The sequence below is a fragment of the Procambarus clarkii genome, chromosome 7 (genome assembly GCF_040958095.1).
Source record: "Procambarus clarkii isolate CNS0578487 chromosome 7, FALCON_Pclarkii_2.0, whole genome shotgun sequence".
NCBI lineage: Eukaryota > Metazoa > Arthropoda > Malacostraca > Decapoda > Cambaridae > Procambarus > Procambarus clarkii.
Window position 1 is genome coordinate 47,955,998 of NC_091156.1, and position 18,913 is coordinate 47,974,910.

The 18,913-nt window shown below is 44.7% G+C and overlaps 1 protein-coding gene across 1 annotated transcript; it reads right to left on the reverse strand.

The window, feature by feature from the left end:
• Positions 1–11,850: 11,850 nt before the first annotated feature.
• LOC138358200 (golgin subfamily A member 6-like protein 2) lies at positions 11,851–15,498 on the reverse strand. Its single transcript, XM_069315713.1, has 3 exons — positions 14,851–15,498; positions 14,253–14,742; positions 11,851–11,951 (listed from the first exon to the last, which is right to left on the reverse strand). The coding sequence occupies exons 1-3, from the start codon at positions 15,496–15,498 to the stop codon at positions 11,851–11,853; spliced, it is 1,239 nt and encodes a 412-aa protein (XP_069171814.1).
• Between the last annotated feature and the right edge of the window lie 3,415 nt (positions 15,499–18,913).

An 18,913-nucleotide genomic window follows, 5' to 3' on the forward strand; every position in this document is an offset into this window, starting at 1 on the left:
CACCAGACCAGTAACACAGAGCAATGATCGAGGTCTGGATCGATCACGCTAATTAATCAACCTTGGGGCTTGATCCCCACTATAACCGATGACCTTGAGTGTGGAATTAATTACACGGGAATGATGAATTCCGATTCGATGTTAGAATCGGCGCCCAATCCAACTCTGCCTCGTGTGGACCACGTGACCAGGACAAGTATACACATAAAACACATGGAAATAATAAAAATGCAATTTATTAACTAATTAATTTATTAAAAGAAAAACTAAAACAAAATCTAAATATGTTCACTCCCTGTCACTTTAACACTCCCTACTTGACCTGAATGCAATGAGTGACTATTCCTATACATAACAATAGCAACTATACCTCTATGTTTTACCAGCTAAAGATGTTGGGCTGGTCTTGGGGAGAGGTACGATGGTTGACCTCTCCCAGTTGCTCTTGTGTCCACACTGATCTCTTCCTCGTCTGGTCTACCCCAGACTAGAGCATTGTATCCTTCCGCCTAGTCAAAGTTCTACCAAGTTACTAGCAAGGTTTAAGTTATAACAATTAACCTCTGTTGTACTTAATTGATCCAGACTGGTTGAATTATTTTACTGAAATTAAATTACAAACATCTAACGGCAGAGCTGTTCCTGCTCCCCAAAATGGTTAATTGAACTTTGAGAAATAGTAGACATGTCAACCCTGATGACCTATGACCGCCGGTCACTCCGCCTTACAAGTTAGATCTGATTCGTGACGTCACTGATGGTGACTTAAACTCAATAATTAGAATACTCTTGATATTGTACCCAGTACTATTATACAATACAATTTTAATACAAAATGAATAAAGGCTAATTTCTCTAAATTACTGAATACTATAGGATGATTCATTATACGCAGCTTATGAACAAAGCGTCGGTTATTTTCACCGCGAATTCCCCTGGGGTCAGGTCCCCAGGTCACCACGCGGGCTCAGGTTCCCGTTCTCTTTTGTCGATAAACCACTCTGGATAATTCTTACAACAGCCTAGTTTGTTACAACCCCCCCCCCCCCCCCGCACAAGCACTTAGTAAACCTTGTTAATTTGTTAAAAAATCACGAGGTTTAGTATCCAAACCCAGAATTCAACTCATGCCACAAACAAAAGCTAACCTAACTAATAAAATTTGACAAATAATAGTCCAACATCATAATAAATATGTTAACATTTCATAAATTTCTCAGCTGTCAACTGACAGCAATCCTCCAATATCAGGAAACATACATCCTATCCTTACTGACATAGCTAAATAACATGTCCCTACTCTACCATCAAAGACTAGCTATTAAACTCTCTTGGCTCTTCACTAGCCAAGTCCATGTGTCCTCTAGAGCCGGCCACACCGTGCTCAAACATAAACATTAAAGTTATAACTTCAGACTGAACTTTCAGTCATCCGGGAGCGTACTACGGAACTATCAGGTACACATCCGTGTACTAACCACTCCCCATCAATGTCAACCTTGACATGTTAAGGAACACACCTAATGTTTATTACATGTATCTAAAAATATAAAAAAAAAAATTCCTATACTATATCACAGGTTTCAGCTGACTGTACAGCCAAGTGTTCTCACTCACTAGAAGTGTCAATGTTTATATTGGTCCGCCTCTCCTGTGTTCAAACATTCTGCAAAAAATAGCACAGCATAATTTTCCATAACCGTTTGTTCTGGGCTGAGACAATTACACAGGGGCTTCGATTTTGATTACTGACCAATTTATAGAGTAAAATTCATATATTATACCAGAATTATTATTTTAAATCTGTTTTTCAACATTTAAAAAATATTATAATTCTAACTCTGTTTTTCAACATTTAAACAAAAGTGTCCAGATGTTCTTTACACAGATGTTCAGAGCCAACTTTGTTGTTTGTATCAATTGTTCATATTGAGTAAACGAGAAAAAAAAATCGATGCTGCTGGATGCTGAATGTAGTCGCTGACGATGACGGTGTCGATCTTGCTTCTCCCCATGTGTAGACATCAATACCTGGTCCTCTTGTACTCCCATCCGGTACTCCTGAATGACGACAGAGTGTAGTAGAGCTGAGTGCCAAGTGACAGCTGTAGAATACTGTTACTTCGGCCATTAATCTTGCTCTCGACAATCCACACGCCTTCATATCAATCACAGTTCACACGGCAGTCTTGATGTTAAACTTGACGTCGCAGATGACCACAGCAGAGCAGGACTGGATGTACCAACGGTGTCTCTTAGCAGGAGTGGTGTCAGAAGGTCGTAGAGGCGGGTTGCTTGTTTGCAGAACAGGTGAATCTCGTCTTCCATCAATGCTCACGTCATCTCAGGCGTTTCTTGATGTCACCAGGTTACTAGGCCGTAAACACCAACTGTGTATACCCTCGTACCGCCGACTTTAGGCCAAAGGAGACAATTTTGCGACCTTCTATTGGCGAGTCCCGGTACTCTGTAGGGAAACCGTGCCTTCCACCTGTGACCGCCTTACTTCCGCTTTCTTGTTACTTCAGATGACGTAATCATTAATCTTCCGGCGAAATTCTTGAGTACTGCTACGTGCTTTCCATTTCTTGACCTCTCCTCCAACACTGCTGGAATGGCTGCAGTCTTGATGACGCAGCAGGTGGGTAGTGGTGATCTCGAGACAGCTACCCCGGCGTTGTATGGCACCTCCGGTGACTGCTATAATGTGGACAGCTCGCTGGCCCTGACAACCTCGTTAGTGACGTGAGGCGTCGGCCGGGTGACTCTTGGACAGTCACTCATCCCCAAAGTAACTGATGTATGGGTTACTGGGTCTGGTGGGGGGAGGGCTTTGTGTAACGTGCCTCCCCCCTCGGTCTTTACAGACAAGGGTTCACGTGTGGCTGGAACAACTGGGTCGGTGTACCAATCAGACCTGGGAACAGACAGACACAACACAGCGGAAGCATAGATATACTCTGGGTTTGGTGGAGGTGGAACCCCAGAGCACGGTAAACGCTGCTACCTGAGTTAAGTATAGACATAGTACACCTCATTGCCTTTACAGGAAAATCTAATGAATACTAAATTATACCAACTAGGGAAGTTACTTTACTGTATAGCGCGAGATCTCGTCACCATAGGGTGGCGAGACTGCACCTGACTACTGATGAGCGATGACAGAGGGTCATCCTCATCTTCTGATTCGTCGGTGAAGCCCTGAGTCAGCACTGCTGAGTCAGGAACTAGACCCGCTGAAGGCAGTTCTAATTCCTCTCTAGCATGATAATGTTTCAATTTATTCACATGAATTGTCCTTTCCACCTGGTCCTCGAACACTCCTTTTTTAACAAGATTAACTGGCCCCGCCCTTTTAATTACTCTATATGGTCCTCGCCACCTCGGAGCTAGTTTCCTGCTCTGATTGGCGGGCGCAGCCTCATTCACTCTCAATACGAGGCTTCCTTCCGTCAACTCAAGAGGGCGCACTTTCTTGTCATAAAAATGAGCATACCGAGTCCGTGCCTTCTTGGACGCTTCAGCTGCAATATTCCATGCATTTCTCATTTTTCCAAGGACCTCTGAAGGATAGTCCTCCCCGTATGCAACATTATGTCTGTTAAACAGACCTGACGGGAAATTGCATGAATTACCAGTAAACAAATGAAGTGGTTGGGTGTTAATTGATTGGTGGATGGCAGTATTCAAGGCGAACTGAACATAGGGTAGGTGTTCATCCCAGGTGTTTGCATCATGTTCAGCAAGGATTGCAAGCATATCCTTGACTGAACGATTAGTCCGTTCCGTCATTCCGTTTGCTTGTGGGTGGTAGGCTGTTGTAAAAGCCGAAGTTGTCTCTAAAATCTTACAAACTTCTCTAAATATATTCCCATTGAATTCTTGACCCCGGTCAGAGACTAAAACTTTAGGAGGTCCGAATACAGTAACGAACCTACGCAAGAACGCATCTGCAACCGTACGAGAATCCTTCTGAGGTAATGCAACTAGTGTAGTGTATCTAGACAGATGGTCAACTAGCACCAACACGTATCTGTTACCCGCATGACTGTGGTGTAAATCAATCAGATCGGCCCCCACACGATCTAACGGTTCACGAATTTCAGGAAATTCCTGAAGTGGGGCTTGTACCTTAAGGGTGCCTTTCCTCCTCTGGCAACGAGGGCACGACTTCACGAAATTGATTACCTCAGAAAGTAATCCTGGAAAATAAAATAGAGACTTTGCTTTTAAGTGCGTTTTAAAGATCCCCGGATGCCCTGCAATTTTTGAAGCATGCGCAAGCTTTAACGCTGATGACCGCAACGCGTCCGGAATAACTAGCTGAAATGCTGCCCTATCATTCTGGCTATTAACATAATACAGGACGCCCTGTTTCATTTCAAAATCATGAATAGGTAAATTCTTTTTATTTTTCGGGTATTTTCCTCCCTCTAAATACTCAATAATTTCTTTCCATCTAGGCTCGCTCATCTGGTATTCTCTCATTTTATCTGATGGAATGGTTTCAATATTTTCATTAATCTGCATTGCCGCTATATTTCTACTTAGCGTATCTGGCACAACATGTGCTGGACCAGGCTTGTACAAGATCTGGAATGAGTGGGCCGAAAGTTCGTGAGACCAGCGTGACATTCGTGGGCATTTCGTTCGCTTTTTAAATGTGTGTGTTAACGCTCGATGGTCTGTGTAGATTACAAAATGCCGCTGAAATAGGTAAGGCTCGAAATACCTAACTGATTCTACTACTGCCAGTGCCTCCCGATCCGTAGCTGAATAACGAACTTCAGGTCCTTTGACCTTCCTACTGAAATAGGCTACTGGATGGGGTAAATTATCCGCATCTCGCTGAATTAAGCACCCGCCAATAGCAATACCGCTGGCGTCAGTGTGCACTTCCCACTCTTTCTCAAAATCAGGAATAGCCAATACCGGTGTCGTGATTAGTTGGTCTTTCAGTTTGCGATAGGCCTCGCCATGTTCTGATTTCCACACAAACTTCGCATTTTTCTTTGTCAGATCAGTCAGGGGTGCTGAAATGCCAGCGAAACCTTCAATGTGACGACGAAAATATCCGGCCGCCCCCAAAAACCTACGCACGTCCTTTGCTGTCCTTGGAGTAGGCATGTCAGCAATGGCGCGGCACGAATCTGGGTCAGGTCGGATACCGTCTGGGCACACCTGGAACCCCAGAAATTTGAATTTCTGAGCCGCCAAGGTGCACTTCTGAACATTCAGCCTGAAACCTGCCTGATCTAACAACTTCAAAGTCTCAGTCAAGTCCTGTAGGTGTTCCTCAAACGTCCTGGAATATATCACAACATCATCCAGGTACGCTAAAGAATGCCTACCCAGTACCGGACTAAGGATAAAGTTGATGGCCCTCTGAAACGACGAAGGCGCTGTCTTCAAACCAAACAGCATCCTACGGAATTGATAAGTGTGCCTACCATCCGAGAATGCTGTTTTTTCCCTATCCTGTTCTGCCACCGGGATCGCCCAATACGCCGATTTTGCGTCAAGAGTTGAGAAATACTTAGCAGCACCAAATTGATCTATTATCTCCTGTATTCGGGGCAACGGATACACATCACCCTTAGTTAGTTCGTTCACCTTCCGGTAGTCAACACAGAAACGATAACTACCGTCCGGTTTCCGAACTAGCACAACAGGAGAGAGCCATGGTGACGTACTAGGCTCTATTACGCCCTGTCTCAACATTTTCTGGCACTCCTCCCTGATAATGTTCTTTGCCTGTTCCGGCAACCTCCACTGTCTTGTGTACACAGGCAAATGGTCACCAGTTGGAATGGTGTGCTCGATCTTATCAAGGAGACCAATCTGGTCATCCTCTGTCGCAAACAATTTCGGGAATTTTCGTAAAACTCCTCTCAGTGCCTTCCTATCCGCCTGTGCATCATGTTGCAAATCAAGTGCTGAAATTAATTTTTCCACTTCCTCTACATTCTGTGCAACATTTCTCGTTTCGTATTGTACTTTGGATGGTGTTTTAGTGTTCAACATGTTCAGTGCACTACATTGTGCAGTGACGGCTGGCGTCTCAGCTGACTCATGGTGAAAGATTTCTGTGTCCTCCACCATGGTTCTCTGAGATACCCTATCACCTGCCCTGAAGCGAAAAGTCTTATGTGAAAGATTGACAACTGGAATGAGTGCACCTTTATCGAGCACTACAACTAAGTGATGAGGAATTAATAAACTATCACATCTCCCAGCCACCTGAAGGGTGGTACCTGGTTGTATGTGACGTCCCACGGCTACTTTAATAAATTTAACAGAATGTGGTGGGCAACTCTGTTTGGTCAATGCGTGCAATGCGCATGACCTCTTAACTGTGTCTGGAAGAGAGTTAAAAATCAATTTTGGATAGTGCGCATTATATTTCAGCTTCCTCTTAATTGAAGCTACAACTGGGGGATGGTCGATCATCTCCACTGGGTAGGAAGTCTGTCCCAACTGCAACCTGCAGTTCCTAGCCCCTTTTTGAGCAGACAAGGAATAATCAAATCGCGACAGAAAATCAGTTCCCATTAAGATGTGACCAGGAAAATCAAGGTTCTCTACGATCGTACATGTGTGAGGCTGCAATTCCCCATCAATCTCAAAATTAACTGTACCTTGACCTACGGTCTCAATCTTTTCCCCATTGACCGCTGTTAATGTCTTTGCGCAACGTTGAAGACGTGCATACTTAAAATTGCTGAAGGCTGACTTTTTAATTACCGTCGCCTGGCTTCCTGTATCAACAAAAGCTGTCAATCTCACACCTTCCACTTTCACCTCAAAAGTAGGCCTACCATCACTAGGCGCCTGCTTTCATGCTTTCGTAGGAGTGACTTCGCAATCCCTCTGTATATGCCCGCGCTTGCAGCAGGAGTAACACCTCCGCGGATCTCTGTTGGTACCCTGCGCAGGGTGGCTCGAACTTGCAGCTGAGGGCTGCTTCCCGCCTGATGAACCCGCGCCACAGTTACTCGGCTTGGCTCCCTCGCCTTTACTTAACGCCTCTACGTATGGCGACGACTGAGTGCCCGGCGTCTCCGTGCGCATCTGCCTGTCTAAGGCTGTGGCGGCCTGGGGTTGGGGTTGAGGTATGGTGTGGGTGGCCTGGGGTTGGGGTGTGGATGGAGGTTGGGGTTGAGGTATGGTGTGGGTGGCCTCGGGTTGGGGTGTGGATTGAGGATGGGGTTGAGGTATGGTGTGGGTGGCCTCGGGTTGGGGTTGAGGCTGAGGTATGGTGTGGGTGACCTCAGGTTGGGGTGTGGATTGAGGTTGGGGTGGGTATGGGGTGGCCTGGGGTTGGAATGGGTATGGGTATAGGTATGGGGTGGCCTGAGGTTGGAATGGGTATGGGTATGGGGTGGCCTGGGGTTGGAATGGGTATGGAGTGGCCTGGGGTTGGGGGAAGGGTTGGTATGGGAACTGAGGATGGGGTTGGTATGGGAATTGAGGATGGGGATGGTACGGGAATTGAGGATGGGGTTGGTATGGGAGGTGGGGTTGGGGTTGTTGTAGTGACGGATGAGGTGTACCTGAGCGGTCTCCAGTGGTGTCGGAAGAGGTGCTGTCCTCTACACTTGCACTCCCACTGGTCCCTACTGACTGGTCACTATCTGGGTTAAACATATTCTGTGATTCCTGGTGTGCCATGTCTCTTCTAAACTACCCTATAGTACACCCTCGATCCGGACTCACTACAACCGTGATCTTATACAAATAAAAAAAATCACAACTCTTTTCCAAGAAACTACTAAATCCCAAAATAGGAAATACAATGATTTATCGAGAGAATCGCTGAAGTGAATCCAATGAATGAGTGTCTGCCCCGCACTCGTGTCTGACCGTGAAATATCCCGCAGTTCTATTGCTGAAACCTAAGTCCTTTACGTTAAAAAAATTAAAGAATCTAATTTATATAAAACAATTTAAATGATAACGCAACTAACGCGCAGCACTCGTGATGGATTAATAAAGAATATTTACTGTACTTGAATACTAAAACGTACTTGAAGTGAGCAGCGTGGCCACTGATGACTGATGGAGCGGGACCAACTGCGCTGAAAAAAACTAAGTCCCGCGCTTTTTCGCTTAAACGTTGAAAAATCAAAATTTTTGTTCTGAAGGAAAATAACTAGTTTTACGTTAATAAACCGCTCTAGCGATTAATATAGACACCCAGGACATATATTTGCTTACCAAAGATTGAATTTTTTATCAAAAACTGCGTTTTTACTCAATTGCTGCACTCTGCCAATTTTTCTGACTCCGAGGGAAAAAAATTTCTATCACCCCAAATATCACAAAACTCCTTTAATTCACAAAAAATTGGGTTTCTCGTTCCCAGATATAAATACGTTATTATTTACTACTGACGTTGTATGCAGAACAATACTGACACATCGGGCGGTTTCAACACTCACTAATTCGAATTTTCGTCAAAATCCGAGATTTTCACCTCAAATGGACTTTGACAAAATTACAACATGATTTTCTCGAAAAATAACTAAATTCGGCAAAAATGTTTTTATCACTGTTTAATGCCTTACGGACAGAATTACGTCCCTTGCGCGCACTAGAGAGTAATACTGACCCTAGAATATACACAAAACATGAAAATTCGAATTTTCGCCAAAAAGTCAGATTCTAGCCCAAGCTGGACTTAGAAAATTTTCCACCTACGTTTCTACTCAAAACAGAATTCTAAGTCTAAAACCACAATTCTACCGTCTTACTGGTAAAAAACTAGAAACTATCACTCGCATCGACTGGAGAATCCTAATGACGCCCAGAACATACACGTGACCCACGAATACAAATTAATTACAGTTAACGACTTTCCGACGTTGACTTAGCCGAAAACTTATCCCAAAATACTTAGACATATTCCACGGACTCTATTAAGCATTTACACGCAACTTACTATCCCTTAAACTCCTTCACTTACTATAGTGACCGACCAATAGCCCTAAGTCCAGAGGATTAACTACACTCTAGCAACAACGCCTCTGACTTAGACTAATACAACAGGGAATAACAAAACTTAATATACGCACTTAGCCTAATATGCAAGAAAATGCTAAACACTTTGATAAAAAAAATTTTTAACCGGGGATTGAATGTAAGGGAAACAAAAATTAATCTCTAGAACAACGAAAATGAACGGAAATTACTTTATAAATTTAAGTATACTTAATTCAAAAATGCACTCGACTTAATCTTATAATTGCTCCTACCGGCTCGCCGTACCACACCTAGCCTAGGGGTCACGACCATCTAGGTTCCAACAGAGCGACACGCAGCTTTCAGCAACAATTATGACTAGGGACGACTCAACCTCCACTAAGTGTGCGATCACTTAGTTGTTGAATCGCTGCTAGGTAGGTTACTAGCCCGTCCCTCGGAGGCCGCAACGCCCTTCACGGATTTCCGTTTTTCCTAGCGTTTTGGGTCGTCTAATAACGCCATCGGACTATCTACTGGCATCCCACAGATATATCCGCCCAGACAGCCCACAAGGAACTGCTGTTGAGAGTATGGCGGCTCCCAACACCTCTGAATTAATTGCAATGGGTCGAGTATGGTACCCAGTCCAATCAACTCGGAGCGGTCTCCTTTCAATAAATCTTAACAGCCTAATCTTACTAACTAAACCTAAATCGTATCAGCCCGCATGAACCCAAGATTCGCCAATCCCCACTGAAACGCACTGTTGTGAGGCGCACTGCTAATCCTGGCCCGCGGCTGTCTCCTTAGCATCCGCGCACGTGTTCGACTGGCAAGACGCGTGAGCCTTTCAACAATTTCAAACAAAATTGTTGAAACCACCGCTGTGCACCATTGTAACACGGGTAGGGTTTCTCTACCTAATCTTATCTTTCCTTCTTTGCCCTCTACCCGTATTCTTACTTTTTATTCTCTACCAAGGGACTCCAAAACTTTTACCAAAGCCAACTCCACGCCACGTGGTCCTAAGACGATTGACCGACTTAGGATTCTACAACCCGTATGACGTGACCTAGGCTATGAGCAAAACCCTAGAGTCGCCTCCGCCGCCACCACCAGACCAGTAACACAGAGCAATGATCGAGGTCTGGATCGATCACGCTAATTAATCAACCTTGGGGCTTGATCCCCACTATAACCGATGACCTTGAGTGTGGAATTAATTACACGGGAATGATGAATTCCGATTCGATGTTAGAATCGGCGCCCAATCCAACTCTGCCTCGTGTGGACCACGTGACCAGGACAAGTATACACATAAAACACATGGAAATAATAAAAATGCAATTTATTAACTAATTAATTTATTAAAAGAAAAACTAAAACAAAATCTAAATATGTTCACTCCCTGTCACTTTAACACTCCCTACTTGACCTGAATGCAATGAGTGACTATTCCTATACATAACAATAGCAACTATACCTCTATGTTTTACCAGCTAAAGATGTTGGGCTGGTCTTGGGGAGAGGTACGATGGTTGACCTCTCCCAGTTGCTCTTGTGTCCACACTGATCTTTTCCTCGTCTGGTCTACCCCAGACTAGAGCATTGTATCCTTCCGTCTAGTCAAAGTTCTACCAAGTTACTAGCAAGGTTTAAGTTATAACAATTAACCTCTGTTGTACTTAATTGATCCAGACTGGTTGAATTATTTTACTGAAATTAAATTACAAACATCTAACGGCAGAGCTGTTCCCGATCCCCAAAATGGTTAATTGAACTTTGAGAAATAGTAGACATGTCAACCCTGATGACCTATGACCGCCGGTCACTCCGCCTTACAAGTTAGATCTGATTCGTGACGTCACTGATGGTGACTTAAACTCAATAATTAGAATACTCTTGATATTGTACCCAGTACTATTATACAATACAATTTCAATACAAAATGAATAAAGGCTAATTTCTCTAAATTACTGAATACTATAGGATGATTCATTATACGCAGCTTATGAACAAAGTGTCGGTTATTTTCACCGCGAATTCCCCTGGGGTCAGGTCCCCAGGTCACCACGCGGGCTCAGGTTCCCGTTCTCTTTTGTCGATAAACCACTCTGGATAATTCTTACAACAGCCTAGTTTGTTACATCACCACCAGCCATAACGTCTCCGTGGTGTAGTGGTAAGACACTCGCCTGGCGTTCCGCGAGCGCTATGTCATGGGTTCGTATCCTGGCCGGGGAGGATTTACTGGGCGCAATTCCTTAACTGTAGCCTATGTTTAACGCAACTGTAAAATGTGTACTTGGATGTAACAACGATTCTTCGCGGCGGGGATCGTATTCCAGGGACCTGCCCGAAACGCTACGCGTACTAGTGGCTGTACAAGAATGTAACAACTCTTGTATATATCTCAAAAAAAAAAAAAAAAAAAAACGTCAGCACCAGCCATGGCATCACCTACAGCTATAGCGTCACCACCAGCCATGGCGTCATAGCCAGCCATGGCGTGATAACCAGCCATGGCGTCACCACCAGCCATGGTGTCATTACCATGTAACAAACTAGGTTTGTTGTAAGAATTATTCAGAAGGTTCCAGAAGTCTCGTGTAGGAATCTGACATCAACATTAAGCATTCCACTGGGGATTAGCATGTCTGAGTCACAAAATGGCTGGCGTCTTTGTTCATAGTTTCGTATAAGGAATCATTCTATAGTATTCACTTATTTAGAGAAATTAGCTTCTATTCATTTTGTATTCAAATTGTATTGTATAGTATTAATTTATAATATCAAAAGTATTCTAATTATTAGGAGACGTGAGATAAGTCACCATCAGTGACGTCACGAGCCAGAACTAGGCTACAAGGCGGAGTGACCTGGCGGTCATAGGTCACCAGAGGATTCCATGTCCTCTATTTCTCGAAGGTCAAATAACCTTTTTGTGATCGGGAGTAGCTCTTCCTTAAGATGCTTGTGTAATTTAACTTCAAATAAATAATTCAACCAATCTGGATCATTCAGTGCCACAGAGGTTAGTTGTTAAAACTTAAGCCAAAACTTAGACTAGGCGGAAGGATACAATGCTCTGGTCTGGGTAGGGCTAGCCGAGCAGAGATCAGTGTGGTTTGAGTAGCAGCTCGGGAAGATGGCCTTCCCATCATCGGCCTCCAGACAGCATGAACATCTAGCTGGTCGCCCAAGGTAGAGTTGCTTTAAGAGTAATTGTAGGGAATAGGTTTGCCGATCTGGTCAATTAAGGAGGGTTCAAGTTTAGGGAGTGCCATTTCTTAGAGTTTGTTTTAGTTTTGAATAAATTAATTAGTTATTAATTGGCATTTGCATTATTTTCCATGTGTGTGTTATATTTATGTGAATTTGTCCTTGTCACGTGGTCCCCACGAGGCAGAGTTGAATTGGACGCCGATTCTAACACCGAGTCATAATTCAGTATTCCCATTGATTTTTAATTCCCCACTGTAGATCCAAGGTTATATGTTACTAGTGGGGATCAAGCCCAAAGTTATTGATTAGCATGATCGATCCAGACCTCGATCATTGCTCAGTGTAACTGGTCTGGTGGTGGCGGCGGAAAGGCGACCCTAGGGTTTTGCTAGAAGCCTAGTCCACGTCATATGGGTTGTAGAATCTCAAATCGGTCAATCGTCTTGAGACCACGTGGCGTAGGGTCGGCTAAAGTGAAAGTTTTGGGGTCCCTTGGTAGAGAACAAAAGTAAGATACGGGCAGAGGGAGAGTAAAGAGAGAAAAGTTCATTCGAGAACCCCTTCCCCGTGTTACAATGGTGCACAGCGGTGGTTTCAACAATTTTGTTTGAAATTGTTGAAAGGCTCACGCGTCTAGCCATTCGGACACGTGCGTGGATGCTAGGGAGTCAGCCGCGGGCCAGGATTAGCAGTGTGCCTCTCAACAGTGCGGTTGAGTGGGGATTGGCGAATCGTGGTCGTGCGGGCTGATACGATTAAGGTTTAGTTAGTAAGATTAGGCTGTTAAGATTATTGAGTAGGAGACTGCTTCGAGTTGATTGGACTGGGTACCTTACTCGACCCATTGCAATTGATTCAGAGGTGTTGGAAGCTGCCATACTCTCAACAGCAGTTCATTGTGGGCTGCCTGGGCGGATTTATCTGTGGGACGCCAGGAGATAGTCCGAGGGCGTTGTTAGACGACCCAAAACGCTGGGAAAAACGTAAATCCGTGAAGGGCGTTGCGGCCTCCGAGGGACAGACTAGTAACCTACCTAGCAGCGATTCAACGACTAAGTGATAGCACACTTAGTGGAGGTTGAGTCGTCTCTAGTCTTAATTGTTGCTGAAAGCTGCGTGTCGCTCTGTTAGAATCTAGATGGTCGAGACCCCTCGGCTAGGTGCGGTACGGCGAGCCGGTAGGAGCAATTATAGGATTAAGTCGAGTGTATCATTGAATTAAGTATACTTAAATTTATAAAGTAATTCCGCTTATTTGCGTTGTTCTAGAGATAATTTTTTTTCCCTAAATTCAATCCCCGGTTAATTTTTTTTCCCCAAGTGTTAGTATTTTCTTGTATATTAGGCTAAGTCCGTACATTAAGTTTTGCTAGTCCCTGTTGTATTAGTCAAAGTCAGAGGTGTGGTTTTCTAGTGCGTAGTTAATCCTCTGGACTTAGAGCTATATGTCGGTCACTATAGTTAGTGAAGGAGTTTGTTAAGGGATAGTAATTTTCGTTGTAAATGTTTGAGAGAGCATGTGGAAATATTTCTAAGTATTTTGGGATACGTTTTCAGCTAAGTCAACGTCGGAAAGTCGTTAACTGTAATTAATTTGTATTCGTGGGTCACGTGTATGATCTGGGTGTCATTAGGATTCCACAGTCGATGCGGATGATATTTTCTAGTTTTACCAGTAAGACGGTAGAATTGCGTTTTTAGACTTGGAATTCTGTTTTCAGTAGAAACGTAGGTGGAAAATTTTCTAAGTCCAGCTTAAGTCCCCGTGTTACAACCAGCCATGGCGTCATAACCAGTAATGGCGTCATAACCAGCCATGGTGTCATAACCAGCCATGGCGTCATCACCAGCCATGGCGTCACCACCAGCCATGGCGTCACCACCAGCCATGGCGTCACCACCAGCCATGGCGTCACCACCAGCCATGGCGTCACCACCAGCCATGGTGTCATCACCAGCCAAGGCGTCATAACCAGCCATGGCGTCATAACCAGCAATGGCGTCACCACTAGCCATGGTGTCATCACCAGCCATGGCATCATAACCAGCCATGGCGTCATAACCAGCCATGGCGTCATAACCAGCCATGGAGTCATCACCAGCCATGGAGTCACCACCAGCCATGGCGTAACTACCAGCCATGCGATCACCTCCAGCCATGGTGTCACCACCAGCCATGGTGTCATTACCAGCCATGGCGTCATAACCAGCCATGGCATCATAACCAGCCATGGAGTCATCACCAGCCATGGAGTCACCACCAGCCATGGCGTAACTACCAGCCATGCGATCACCTCCAGCCATGGTGTCACCACCAGCCATGGTGTCATTACCAGCCATGGCGTCATAACCAGCCATGGTGTTATCACCAGCCATGGCGTCATAACCAGTAATGGCGGCATCACCAGCCATGGCGTCACCACCAGCCTTGGCGTCACCACCAGCAATGGCGGCATCACCAGCCATGGCGTCACCACCAGCCATGGCGTCACCACCAGCCATGGCGTCATAACCAGTAATGGCGGCATCACCAGCCATGGCGTCACCACCAGCCTTGGCGTCACCACCAGCAATGGCGGCATCACCAGCCATGGCGTCACCACCAGCCATGGCGTCACCACCAGCAATGGCGGCATCACCAGCCATGGCGTCACCACCAGCCTTGGCGTCACCACCAGCAATGGCGGCATCACCAGCCATGGCGTCACCACCAGCCATGGTGTCAGCACAAGCTATGGCATCACCACCAGCCATAGCCTCATCACCAGCCATTGCGTCACAACCACCCAAGGCATCATCATCATCAGCCATTGTGTCACCACCATCCGTGGCGTCACCACCATCCGTGGCGTCACCACCAGCCATTGTGTCGCCAACATCCATGATGGCATCACCTTCCATGGCATCACTACCAGACATGGGATCACCACCAGCCATGGCATGACCACCAGCCATTGCGTCACCACCAGCCATGGCGTAACCACCATCCATAGCATCGTCTCCACCATCCATAGCATCGTCACAACCATCCATAGCATCGTCACTACCAGCCGTGGCATCGTCACCACCAGCCATGGCATCGTCACCACTAGCCATGGCATCGTCAACACCAGCCATGGCATCGTCAACACCAGCCATGGCATCGTCACCACCATCTATGGCATCGTCACCACCAGCCATGGCATCGTCAACAGCAGCCATTGCATTGTCACCTGCCATGGCGTCATGACTACCCATGGCGTCATGACTACCCATGGCGTCATGACTACCCATGGCGTCATCACTACCCCTGGCGTCATCACTACCCATGGCATCATGACTACCCATGGCGTCAGTAGTGAAATGTACGCCTATGACCATGCGCACCAGCTGTCAGGTGGGCCTAATAAGCCCAGGTGTGACAGCTTGTTGAGGTATGTAGGCCTTCCGGTATGTAGGGGGCTTTTTTTACGGCTGTTTGGCGCCGGACGCGTGTGAGCATCCGGTTTTTGGTTACGCAGTCTGGGATGATGGGGGGTCATGTTGTGTGGGGTAGGAGAGTATGTGGGGTGTTACGAACCTTACCTCCTGTGGAGGTTTGTTTCGGTTGTAAAGTGTTGGTGGACACAGTGGCGAGTGTTTATTAGTATAAATCCCCAACTGAGATCAGAGAGGCCGCGAGTCACCATTATTTCTCCGCCCAGTAAAGTAGTGCCTTCTCAGCTGGAGATCATCAGAAATAATGTGAACTGGAATAGGTTAACTATTTAAGGGAAAAATGGACTCTATAAAAAAGTATGCTTGGGGAATATAGTAAATAAAATCATTAATGTGTTTGATAGCATACGTAAAGAATAGAGTATTAATGCAAGAGAGGTGGATGCCATGCATTAATGCAAGATGATGCAAGGAAGGTGGACGCCATCTTGACTGAAGGGGGAGGTGTATCGCTGCCGACCGTTCCTGCTGTTTGAGGGGTTTTCTCTGGCCGTTCAGTCAGATAAGCCTATCCTTGTCTATATCCAGGGTTGCAAGATTGGGTAGAGTAATATTACAGAAATTTGAGAGGTTTTATAAGAGTCCAGGTTTCCTAGAGGCAAAAATATGTGTCGTTGGATGATAGCGGTTTGTGGCTGGGTGCACGACACCAGGTATGGGACAGTGAGCCATGAGATGGTCAGAGCCACTTGAGTTTATAATACATAGTCATCTTATGCTGTGAGGAAAACGCCTTGTTAAATGTATTCTTGTGAAACTTGTATGTATAAATTTGTGACTTGTGCACTAGGCTGTTTCCCTTACTCTTTTTACTCCCTAGACAACAGTGTAAGGACCACCACCACCAAATTCTCACTAGCTCCCTATGACAACTTAAACGTATCACTACTGATAACATCAGTAAGACACGCCCCCGTGATACAATTGGGTAGCCTGTCCGGGAGCACCTCACATATTGAGCAGCCTGATCAAAAGCCTAATAAAAGTGGATAGCCTGTAGGTGTAACCTGATATAAAAATTGTGTAGCTTATTTTTTCACTTTAACTTGTGTAGAAATTTAGAATATTTTTAATATTGGTATAATATGAATATGTGCTTTATTACTTATTTATGTACATTTTATTAATCTTTATGAAAAGTGTTTTAAGAAATTTTTGTGTGTGGTCTCGAGTGCAAAAAATTTACCAGTTGACAGGGTAGTCAAGTGAACTAAGCACTGTCCTTTTCAGTTTTCAAAACAAATTCTCAGCCTAAAAAGAGAATGGTGGTGCAGAATTATAAATTTGTGTTGGAGTCTGCTGTATCTTAGCACACTAAAAATGGATTTGGTAGCTCAACAAATTGTCAACGATCCTAGTGTTGAGGGTTTGAAAGCGGCAAAAATAGTCTATTCTAGTGGCTGTTGGCAAGCACTATGGACTATTATTGCACATGGGAATGGTGAAGTCGGAACTGCTACGAGAAATAATGATACACTGGGTAGATGAGCAAATTCTCCCACAGGAAATATTAGAGCAGTCCCCATCCACCAGTGGTGCAAATGTTGTAACTACAGGAAAGGTAGAGACTCAGTTGCAGAGGCAGGCAGAATTGGAACTAAAGAAGTTGCAGTTTGAGGCAGAGCAAGCTCAGAAGAGGCTAGAGGCAGAGCAAGCTCAGAAGAGGCTAGAGGCAGAGCAAGCTCAGAACAGGCTAGAGGCAGAGCAAGCTCAGAAGAGGCTAGAGGCAGAGCAAGCTCAGAAGAAGCTAGAAGCAGAGCAAGCTCAGAAGAGGCTAGAGGCAGAGCAAGCTCAGAAGAGGCTAGAGGCAGAGCAAGCTCAGAAGAAGCTAGAGGCAGAGCAAGCTCAGAAGAGGCTAGAGGCAAAGCAAGCTCAGAAGAGGCTAGAAGCAGATCAAGCTCAGAAGAAGCTAGAGGCAGAGCAAGCTCAGAAGAGGATAGAGGCAGAGCAAGCTCAGAAGAGGCTAGAGGCAGAGCAAGCACAGAAGAGAATAGAGGCAGAGCAAGCTCAAGAACTAGCTATGAAGAAGTTAGAAGTGGAGGTAGCTCAGAAAAAATAGAGTTGCAGATTTGGGAATTAGATCAGAAAAAACCGGTGCTGACGATTTAGGAACACCTGGGCAGTTAAAGATTAACAAAAATGTCAAGTTTCCTCTATTCTGTGAGTCTGACCCAGACCAATTCTTCATACATTTTGAAAAGTTGGCACGGAGTATGGAATTGCCTGAAACACAATGGGTATCTCTTCTTCAAGGTCAGTTGGTGGGAAAGGCACAGAAAATATTTGCAGCTATGTCTTTGAGTAACAGTTTTGACTATGAGAAGGTAAAAGCAGCCATCCTTACTGCTTATCAACTTGTTCCTGAGGCTTATAGGCAAAAGTTTAGACAACTGAGACGAGACCCAAGTCAAACCTTGGTAGAATTTGCACAAGAGAAATATAACATGTTTAATAAATGGTTAGATGCAGAAAAAATTAGGGATCTGGACTCTCTTAAAAATTTACTCCTAGTAGAAGAATTTTTATCTTGCATACCTTCTAATGTGGCTTTGTATTTGGCAAAGAAATTACCCAGAGATATCTATGAGTTGGCTAAATTAGCAGATGAATATGAGTTGATGCATAAAGTAACTTTTAAAAATAAAATTCAATCAAATAGACAAGGATCTGGTCGAGCAGTAAACTCCTCAGTCAGATTTGGGTCCCACATGTACCCAACAGCAGGTCAAGGAAACACTTTTTCAAAGGTGCCAGGTGGTAAAGAGAGTAATGTGAAACCCAAAGAGGATCACACTAGTAATAAGCCTCACCCAGAGTTGAAACAGTGTTCCTACTGCCATAGGAAGGGTCATGTTGTTAAGAGTTGTTGGTTTCTTCACCCAGAAAAGAGGCCTATGGCACTCACAGTGTGTGATGGGAGGAAACCAAATGAGTAACAAAAATAATGGGGAAAAAGCACTTGCTATAAATCATTTTGGAGCGTTTATATCAAATGAAAAATTACAGTGTGCAAATGGTTTGTGGCATGATGTTAAAATTTTGAGGGATACAGGAGCATCCCAATCTTTATTATTGGAGAGTGTGTTAAAATATATACAGCCTACAGAGACTGGGGAGGTAATAATTATACAGGGAATCACTGGAGATTTCCAGACTGTACACTTGAAAGAAGTAAACCTAGACTGTGATTTTATAAAGGCAAAAGTTTAATAGGTGTTAGTCCTAAATTACCAGTTGCTGGCATTGA

What these genes read in the sequence shown, in the direction of transcription:
- LOC138358200 (XM_069315713.1), bottom strand. Translation starts at nt 15,498, where the DNA reads ATGGGTAGTGATGACGCCAGGGGTAGTGATGACGCCATGGGTAGTCAT. An exon ending in TTGCTGGTGGTGACGCCAAG is followed by an intron (nt 14,743 to 14,850) that starts GCTGGTGGTGAC and finishes GGTGACGCCAAG; the next exon opens with GCTGGTGGTGACGCCATGGC. An exon ending in TGGTTATGACGCCATGGCTG is followed by an intron (nt 11,952 to 14,252) that starts GTTATGACGCCA and finishes ATTTATTTGAAG; the next exon opens with TTAAATTACACAAGCATCTT.